Here is a 10,052-nt window from a genome sequence, read left to right on the forward strand (position 1 = left end):
AAGAGGCCATACTTCTTGCTATGCTTTCCCAAGATTAAGTTGTTTCTACCACAAGTAAAACATTTTAACCGGTCATTTGGTGTCATTTCACCTTAATTTAACCCAAGGGGATCACAGATCATTTATGATTCCACGCGTTTCCGGTCTGGCTTGTAACAGCCCTCGAAAGGCTCATTGCCATATTCTCTGTCTGCTACAATATTCATTTTTGGCTTTCTGGGCTCTGTCTTCAAATGCACACTCTAAGAGAAGCACGCCCGTGGAGCACCTCATCTGCCCAGTCAGAAGGGGTTCTGCAGGCATCAGCGATGTCACCCTGGAGAAGAAGGCATTGCCTGAGATGCTGGTAGGCCTCGAATAAGCTCCCATCGTATGTAGGTGTTTGCAAAGTCATTTGTGACCGATTAGGTGCTACAGCAGGAAGAGGTCTGTGGGTTGTGTGGGTGTTTGTGAAGTCCTGATGCCGTAGTATCTGATAGGCCAGGAGCAGGTACATGGCAGGTTTTGATGCTAAGACATCATCTGCGGCTGTGTGGCTGTCCTGGGTTGAGTGAGTGGTGGGTTTTTTTTTGGTGGCAGTGGAGGGGGCTATCGGGGCGGCCCCCTGGGAGAAGCTTCTCGAAGCTCCCCCAGCTCCACGTCAGCTCCACTTCTGTTTGGGAAATTGAGCCAATCGGCTGCGCCTCTGCGATAACGTATTTAAGAAGGGACGTGGTGACGGGCAGTCGGACTTGTGAGGAGGAGTTGCTGCAGCTGCATGAACACCAAGGTCAGTGGAGGAACAGAGGAAGAAAGGAGGGGGGAGGTGTGCCGGAGCAGAGACCCCTCTGTATCCTGTGGTGAGATGGCAGGGCGGCCCCCCCTGCCACCCATGAAGATCTACAGTGGAGCAGACACTGATTTATGGTCTGTGGCTTCCGCCTGGGCAATCTAGGTGCTGTGCCCGAAGAACGCTGGGGTCTCGTGGGAAAAGGCAGCCCCACTGCTGTAATTCAGCACTGGGAGGATCGCAGCATGCGGGGGTGTTCCACGCCAGAGTAGCTCGGGAAGGGCTGCAGCTGTGGGAGGGAATCCAGTCGGAGAAAGTTAGTGACCCATGACGGAGCAGTGTGGGGAACGCTGTGGCCCATGGGAGGAACTCATGTTGGAGAAAGTTTGTGGAGGACTGTCTCCTGTGAGAGGGGGACCACGATGGAGCAGGAGGAACAAGTTCCGGAAACTCCATTCACCAAAGATGAAGGAAGTGGCAGCGCTGACTGCACCCCCCATTCCCTGCCCCCGCACCACTGGGGGAGGAGGTAGAGATATCGGGAGCAGAGCTGAGCCCGGGAAGAAGGGAGGGGTGGGGAGAAGGTGTTCTCAAGATGTGGCAATGCTTCTCACTGTCCTACTCTGTTATGTGTTGTTGGTGTCTGTAATAAATGTATGTTCTTTTTTCTTCCCCTAACGAGTCTGCCTTTTGCTTTTGACCATAAAGGGTGATTTTTCCCCATCCCAGTCCTATCTCGAACCCCAAGCCTGCCTCTCTGTCCTTTTTATTGCCGGAGGAGAAGGGAGAGAGAGCTGCTGCATGGTGGTTGGCTGCCGACCAGGCTCAAACCAGGATAGGCCAGGAGTATGCACATGGCTGTGCAATAAGCTTGTGATTTCACCAGTGCTGGAGTATCTTTAAGTCAAAGTGCGGGTGTACGGCTGGTGTGGGTGATTCTATTATCATCAAAATAGCATTGAGACCACACACCCAAATATTGGTTTTTGGAAGACACATCGTCAGCAGTCGCCCATGCACTCATGAGCACACGGCAGTAGAACTAGGGGGGTGTCAGGTCGCCATCACCGATGGCACCCCATGGCCGTGGGGCTCGGAGCAGAGTGGCTGTGCACATCTGAGGGGCATCACAGGGAAGAGGAGCTGTGAGGCTGAAGGATCGATCCCTGCAGCCCTGGCTGGAGCAGTTGGGGGGTGGGGAGTGGCTCCGGGACACTGCAGGGATGTGTCTGGACACAGCGCCAGGAGGAAACCCCAGCTGCTGGGCTTCCTTACCCTCTAATTCCTGACTATTTGCCCCAATATCCTGGTATCAGAGCAGCCAGCTGATAATTAGCTCACCCAGATGGCGGCTGAAATAGTTTCACATTTCTCACCACTCACTTAGAGACAGGGATCAGGTGGTTTGTGACTCATTTGTGATTTCCATCCCTTCCCCATCTTGTTCTCATGACTGCGCTGCTGCAGAACAGGCTGCCTTTTGATTCTCAATCCTGCTCCCTCTTAGGAGAAGCTTCTTCCTCCCCTAATAACATGGAGAAAACATCTGCCACACAGAATAAGGTGATGGAGGTGCCATTCTGTGTATCCACCACTGATTGGCTCTTGGAGGAGAAGGAAACAGTGTAATTGTTAATTTTCTCTGTTGGTTCCCAAAGTACAGGGGTCACACCAGTGAAGAGCCCAAATACCAGAGTAAGCTCAAGGCCAGTGGTTTTCTAATAAATCTCCCAGGCAAAACACCACCAAGTGCTAGGGCACAGCAAACTGCAAAATCCCAAACCAGTCTTTAATATGTACAGCAAAAAAGGGCGCATGGCACAGATCAGATAAACCAATATTGAGAACAGGTAATGACCAGCAACTATTAAACAGGTATAACAATTCTAAATTTCTTTAATATGCTCCGGTCTAATCTGTCGTTATCTCAAATACTTTGAGCCCCACCTTAGGTACTAAAGATGAATGCCATGATTAAAAGACAAGGCTAAGCTCAGTGGCTCCCCCACACAGTGGGATGGGGGAAAGAACTAGAAGGGTAAAATTGGGAAAACTTGTGGGTTGAGATAAAGACAGTTTAATAATTAAAAATTAAATAAAATTATATAAAAAAAAAAAAAAAAGAAAATAAACAAAAACAAGTGATGCAAAAACCCCCCAGTTACTTACCACCAACCAAGCCATGCCCAGGCAGTCCCTGAGAAATAGCAGCACTGGCAAAGCTCCCTCCCAGTTTTCTTGCTGGTCATGACATCATATGCTATGGAATATCCCTGGGGTCAGCTGGGTTCAGCTGTCCCAGGATGTGTCCCCTCTCAATTCCTTGTGCCTCCCAGCCTCCTCGCTGCTGGGGTGGGATAAGGAGCAGAAAAGACCTTGACTGTCTCAGCGCAGCTCAGCCGTCATGGAAACTTCCTTGTGTTATCAATGGCATATCCAGTATAAATCCAAACCATTGCCCCATACCAGCTACTGTGAAGAAAATTAACTCTATCCCAGCCAAAATCAGCACAGTCCATGAATAAAGAACTTAAAAATTAGTATGCCAAATATTGACCTCTGGGTATATCACGAGTGACTGGCCCCCGGGCTGGACTTTTAGTCCCTCATCACAGTTCACTGGGTTCAGCCATTCAGCCAGTTTTCAACCCACTGCACTGTCTACTTCTGTAACCTGTACTTTGTCAGCTCGTCTGGGGATTTTATGGGAGACGGGTCAAAGACCTTACTGAAGTCAAGATCAACAATATACACTGCTCTCCCCTAGCCTAGGAAGCTAGTCATCTCATCCTGGAGGGCTCCTCCAAATCACCTTCTTGTCCTTCAAATGGCTGCAAATGCTTTCCAGGAGGATTTTCTCCATCACCTTCCAGGGATGGAGGTGAGTCTGGGTCTTCCTTTACGCCTTCCGTGAAGATAGGAGTGACATTTCCTGTCTTCCAGTCTTCAGGAACATCTCCCACAACCACAACAGCGGGGCTACCTTTTCCAAAAAGACCCCAGCGTTCTTCAGGCACAGCACCTTGATCATTCAGACAAAAAAATACAGGCCATAAATCAGTGTCTGCTCAACCGTAGATCTCCATGGGTGGCAGGGGGGACTGCCCTGCCGTCTCACCACAGGATACAGGGGGGTCTCTGCTCCGGCACACCTCCCCCCTCCTTTCTTCCTCCATTCCTCCACTGACCTTGGTGTTCATGCAGCTGCAGCAACTCCTCCTCACAAGTCCCACTGCCCGTCACCACGTCCCTTCTTAAATACATTATTGCAGAGGCGCAGCTGATTGGCTCAATTTCCCAAACAGAAGTGGAGCTGACTTGGAGCTGGGGGAGCTTCGAGAAGCTTCTCACAGGGGGCCACCCCAATAGCCCCCTCCCCTGCTACCAAAAAAAAACCCACCCCTCACTCAAACCCAGGACATCATCAAACCCTGAAAACTTCAGTATGTCTTCAGCCTGATCCTCTTCCCTCAACAGTGCCAGAATAGGCAAATATCCTATTGTTGGCAGTTGAAAGAGTGTGAAGATCGGAGCTGGTGTCAGTCCATGTATTTCCTCCTGACAGTTGGGGATGCCTGCAGTAATGGCAGTTAGTATTCAGAGACTAGAAACATAACAAAAAAATATAACATAGGCTATGTATATTCCTTATTTATAGGTATGCATGTACGTATAAATATATTCTTTGCTATAACAGGCCAAGGATATAAAAATATTTCTATATATTTTTAGTATTTGAAGAACATCCTATATTTTTTATATAACAAACCAAAGAATATTCATACCTTCAAAGATTATAAGTGACACCTTAAATGAGTACCTTAATCAAAATTAGTACCTTAAATCAAAATCACAGATGTGATTACATAAAACTTTTCCTCCTTCCCATACATCACATGGTCAGAGTGTTTGTAATGACCAAGACTGGGAGTCCAGGGATTCTTAAAGTTTCTGTGATTCCCTCAGGTTAAATGAAGGTGAAATGACACCAAATAACCAGTTGAAATGTTTTGCTTGTGGTAGAAACAACTAAAACTTGGGAAAGGATAGTAAAGAATGTGGCTTCTTATTGATAAATATATAAAAAAGAAAAGGTAGGAAGTAAAAGAAAAGGAAAGGAGAGGAAGAGCCCAGTTCACCACCCCAGGTTCCAGCATTGCCTTGGGTCTGGTAATCTTGGCTGGTGGGTGCACCCTGAGCAAAGTTTTCTTTCTCCTTTTAAGTTCTTCTTATCAGATGATTAGCATACTATTCCAAGAGAGGCAGGAATTCCACAAACTCATTTCCATGAGAGACAAGGAAAAGGTGGGTCATGGGTTCTGCACATGAGTTGAGGGGGGATGGGATGCACCAACCCCCTTGTCCAATTGAGTCATGCTTGCACACCACACCACACCCCTCCACCCCTCCCCTTAGTTTTTGCTTAGGTCCATCTGATGCTGGTCATTTCTCTCTCTTATCAATCTTTTAAATTGAGCATATGGTTTCACTCAGTCCACGTTTCCCTCCTTTGAGGCTTATCTAAGGAAGTTGGCAATACAACCGCGAGGGAGTGGAGCTGTGCACCCTTTAGTATTCTCCCCGCTTCCTTGGGCAGCATTCCTTAGACTAACCACAAAGGCCACAGCTTGTCAAAGTTTTCTGTGTCGATGAATGATTGGGGCATTAACTCCTTCGGTTCCTTACAGTGTTCCTGGCAAAGAACCTGGTTTGCTTGGTGGGAGCAGATGCCAGTATCTCAGACCTGTAGCTCATCAGGTGGGCTTTCCTCCAGATGAGAGAGCCAAGGGGGAGGCATGAGCAGGACAGGACCTTGTCTCCATTGTCACCAGGCACAATGGCCTGAGTGCAACCTGTACAGCCCAACTGCCAAAGCAGTGAGGATTGGATGGGAAGGGTGGGGTCCAGCTGGAAGGGAAACGCCATACCAATGGGAGTCAACAAACAGAAATGGGGGGGGATAGCCTGGGCATGGGTTCCTGGGGCCAGTGCTGATGCCTTTGGGTATCTGCAACATCTGCATGGAGCGCAGAAATGTACCAAAAGGATTCAGTGTTCAAAGAAAGGACATGAATTGTGCTGGCAAGAGTTCCCCCACTTCCTTGCCCATCGCCAACAGGATGAGGAGTGCCTCTGTCCAGCTTGGGCTTGGACCCCCAGCACTTTACATTTCAGTGTGAGGCTCCCAAGATAAACTGTGATTCACATCTCTTGTTCACAAGAGAAACAGCACAAACGTCTGTGCCCACTGGGCCTCCTTCTCCTGCCTTTCCAGCCTGGGCAGAGGCAGAGGAGATGGTTCTCCCACAGTGAAGTCCATTAGGACTGGAAGGAGCCATGTCCACTGGTTCCCCTTGGCTAGTTAAGGAGAAAATGAGGCCCCTGTTCACCTTCCCTGAGGAGAGAGGAATCCTCTCTGGAAGGACATACTGGCTGCTTTGCTGACTTCAGCTCCAAACAAGCCAGACCCCTCCACCCCAGAAGGTCTGAGGCTTCCTCATTCTATGGGAGCTGACACAGATGCTTTCATCTGAAGGGAAGTGAGGTGAATCCCATTTCTGGGGAATCTCTTGTCCTGCTCACAAGATGCAGAGATGTCCCTGGTTCAGTTGCCTTGCCTCAGTTTACATCATGTTTCTGGGGTTCAGCACTGCCTGGAGCTGTTGACAGAGACTCCACCACCTCAGAGCTTCCGCCCCTCCAGGGAGGCAATTATGTTGTTCTTAGTCTCTGCAAAGCCTCAGGAGGGACGTGCTGCAGGAGGATCCTTTAGTCTCCTTTCTGCTATAAACCCTGGGACCCTTCAGCAAACAGGGACTCTTCAGGTGCTGCTGGAGACTCATCATCAGAGCAGATGTCACCCCCTTCATGACAAGGACTGCAGGTTTGTGGTGGATGTGCTAAGGGTGGGTGAAGTCTGGGTGTTACTAGGCAATCTGCTGGGTCTTTGAACAAGAGAAATGAGAGCATAGACACCTGAGTCTCGGCCTTGTCCTGTTCTGCCTGTCTTCCCACCCCAGCTCCTGCCTTCCCTGAGCCCCTGGCACCGCACAGCAGAGATCCCAGGGACAGCCCTGGGACACTCTCCCACCTTGGCTGGGTGGGTGAAGCATTTTGGCAGGCTGTGCGGGACCACACTGCCTGTGCCCTTCACTTCATCTCTCACGGGGCTATTTCAGCTGTCTTTTGTCCTAGTTGTTCATCTTATTGTTTTTGGTGGTGGTGTCAGTTTCCTCACTCTCTCAGACCTATGATCATGTCAGGTTCGTTCTCCAGCTTTCTCAGCTTTCTCAGCTTTCTCAGCTTTCTCAGCCACATACAGTGGAGAGGCCTGGGGGTATGAGTAAGCATGAGTAGCTTTTGGCAAACTCTCAGAACGGTTCCTGTGAGTCTCACCTCTGGAGGACATGCCTACCAGCCCAGGAGGGGGGTTTCATACCCTTGGAGGGAATGGCTGTTGCAAAGAGCTGTGGTTTTGGTCATGAGATTTCTTCAACCATGTGCTGAGGCATGTCTTGGCATTGCCCATGTCCCTGACCCTGATCCGGTACCACCTCACCCCCCAGGCACACTGGGGACAGCCTTCTCAGTACCCCACTTTCTCAGGGAGCCCCACAGATGCAGCTGGCCATGGTGAGGTCCTGCCTCTGGGCTGGGATTTTCAAGGAGGCAGTCTCAAAGCCCTCAGGAACCACTGCTGAGGAGGAAAAGACATGAAGCAAATGGTTCTGCCCAGCAGCTTTGCACCACAGCGTAGCTGTGCTTGGAAGCCTCCTCAGGATATCATCTGGTCCTAAAAGCAGGGTCAGGTAGAGCAGGTGGCTCAGGACCATGTCCAGTTGAGCTTTAATATCCACAAGGATGGAGCCTCCATTACCTCTATAGGGAACCCATTGCAGTTGTTTGTCCACCATACCTTTAAATGGAATGCACCACTGAAAAGAGTGTTTTTTTCTCCTTTCTTCCTCCCATGCCTTTTCCCTGAACGATCTCTCCCATGTGGCTCGGTTGACTCCCAGTTATCCCTTCCCAATCTTTTTTTTGATCACCTCCTTGCCACTTTTTATGCTACATTTTGACCCACAATGTGATTTTTAGCATGCTCTCTGGCAGTCCCACAGCACAGTCCCTTGGTCCTCTGAAGCAGTAACTCCTGTTCTGCCCTTTTTCAAAGGAAGAAATTGGCCTGTGGGGTGGTGAGGAAGCAGTGGGATAGAAAACCTTTCTTTCTCGTGTGAGTGTTCCTCAGCTTGCGATGTGCCCAGCCCTTGCTTTGGAGGAAGGATGGTGCCTAGCACATCTCACACAACGGGCTTTTCTGATCATCAAGACACATAACATGTCTTCCAGGGCGTACCCACAGGCATGTGAATTCTGTGTGAGCAAATGCATATCATAAATTTATTCCACAGTGAGAAAGAAGAATTTCTGTTGGGCAGCTCACCTCTAGAGTCTGTGGTGGGTCTGCTGGGATGAGTAGTCTTTACGCATTAGGAAGGACATTTATTTTCTGTTTTCACTATGCACAAAGCACATAAAGCTCATGTGAAGAGAAAGATGTCCTGTACAAAAAAAAAGATGTTGAAGGTAAACACTGAAATGTGTTTCTTTCTCGTAGACCCTCTTTGTGGCAACTGAAGAAATAAAAGACAAACAACACCGCATGGCCGAAGGGGAAGATGGCAATGGGACATCATCTACAGCTTTTGTGCTGCTGGGAATACATGATGTCCCCACGCTCCAGAAACCACTCTTTCTCCTCTTGCTTATGATCTACTCAGTCACCATGGTTGGGAACATCCTCGTAATCGTGCTGGTGGTGGCAGACCGGCATCTGCACACCCCCATGTACTTCTTCCTGGGCAATCTGTCCTCTTTGGAGGCCTGCTACAGCTCCACCATCCTGCCACGGCTGCTGGCCAGCTTTGTGACGGGGGACAGCAGCATCTCTTCACGTGGCTGCATGGCTCAGTTCTACTTCTTTGCTTCCTTTGCGACTACTGAGTGTTACCTGCTGGCAGCCATGTCCTACGATCGGTCCCTGGCCATATGCCAGCCTTTGCTCTATGCAAGCCTCATGACCTGGAAGGTCTCTTTATGCCTGGCAGCTGCATCTTGGCTGTGGGGTTCACTGCTGCTGGTGGTTGTCACAATCTTCTTATCCCAGTTGCAGTTCTGTGGCCCCAAGGCAATTGACCACTTCTTCTGTGATTTCACCCCATTGCTGGAGCTTGCCTGCAGTGACACCAGAGCAGTCACAATTGTTTCTTTCATCTTTGGTATCTTGGATGCAGTTTTTCCCTTCCTGTTCACACTGGTCTCCTATGTGTGCATCATAGCTGCCATCCTGAGGATCCCATCCAGCACAGGCAGGCAGAAGGCCTTCTCCACCTGCTCCTCTCATCTCACTCTTGTCACCATTTTCTATGGCACCCTCATCCTTGTCTACATGCTGCCTAGAAGAGCCTCGCTGAGGCAGCTCAACAAAGTGTTCTCCTTTTTCTACACCATCCTCACCCCCCTAGTCAATCCCCTCATCTACAGCCTGCGGAACAGGGACGTCAAGGAGGCCTGCAGGAAAATGTTCAGGAGAGCCATGACCTGCACCCACAGCTACCTTGGTGAGTAGGAAAGCTCCAGATACCAACTGGGTGCTCAGATGTGCATGCCACTGAGACTGATTGTGGAGTGGTGGAGGGGGAAAGCAAAAGGTCCTTGTAGAGAAATCTTATTGTTCTGAAAGCAATGCTGGAAACGTCATGGGTTGGCTTTTTCCTTGATAATAAACACCTTGCTAGCCTTATGTGTGGGAACTGTTGAAAAATCAAGGTTTTATTTTCTGGAAGAGATAACAAAGTGTATTTGGACTACCCTGAATATTTGCCAAGGGCCATCATGAGTGGTTCTTTCTCACTGTGGTACACATTTCAAAAGCATGAACCTTGCATGTCAGCCACTAATGAAGGTTTACTTTCAAGTAGCCAAGGAAAAATGGATCATTTCTAGTGCGTGGCTCAGGTGGGTTATAGCCATGCACATCTCCTCCCTCCTCTGGCCAGGCCCTGTGGCAGGCATGTCTCAGGATCTAGCTGGGGATTGCAGCAGCTGATTGAGAAGCTTTTGCTTCTCCTGCTGCAAGGGCAGGTGGAGAGGCTGGGATGAGGGGAGCAGCTCCTTTTTCTGAGGGCTAAAACAAGATCCTCACCTGAATCTCCCTCCCCTGTCCCCAGAGGAATGAGCAAGTCCCTGCTCCAGCTCTGCTCCTCTGGCTCCAGCTCCGGCT

The 10,052-nt window shown here is 49.5% G+C and overlaps 1 protein-coding gene across 1 annotated transcript; it reads left to right on the forward strand.

The window, feature by feature from the left end:
* The first annotated feature begins 8,432 nt into the window (after nucleotides 1-8,432).
* Nucleotides 8,433-9,398, forward strand: LOC122153040 (olfactory receptor 1013-like). Its single transcript, XM_042789163.1, has one exon. The coding sequence runs from the start codon at nucleotides 8,433-8,435 to the stop codon at nucleotides 9,396-9,398; it is 966 nt and encodes a 321-aa protein (XP_042645097.1).
* The last annotated feature ends 654 nt before the right edge of the window (nucleotides 9,399-10,052 follow it).

Source organism: Tyto alba, unplaced genomic scaffold (assembly GCF_018691265.1).
Source record: "Tyto alba isolate M040663 unplaced genomic scaffold, T.alba_DEE_v4.0 Super-Scaffold_15, whole genome shotgun sequence".
Classification (NCBI taxonomy): Eukaryota; Metazoa; Chordata; class Aves; order Strigiformes; family Tytonidae; genus Tyto; species Tyto alba.

Excerpts from the sequence above, each read along its gene's own strand:
- LOC122153040 (XM_042789163.1), top strand. The coding sequence starts at position 8,433 with ATGGCCGAAGGGGAAGATGGCAATGGGACATCATCTACAGCTTTTGTG.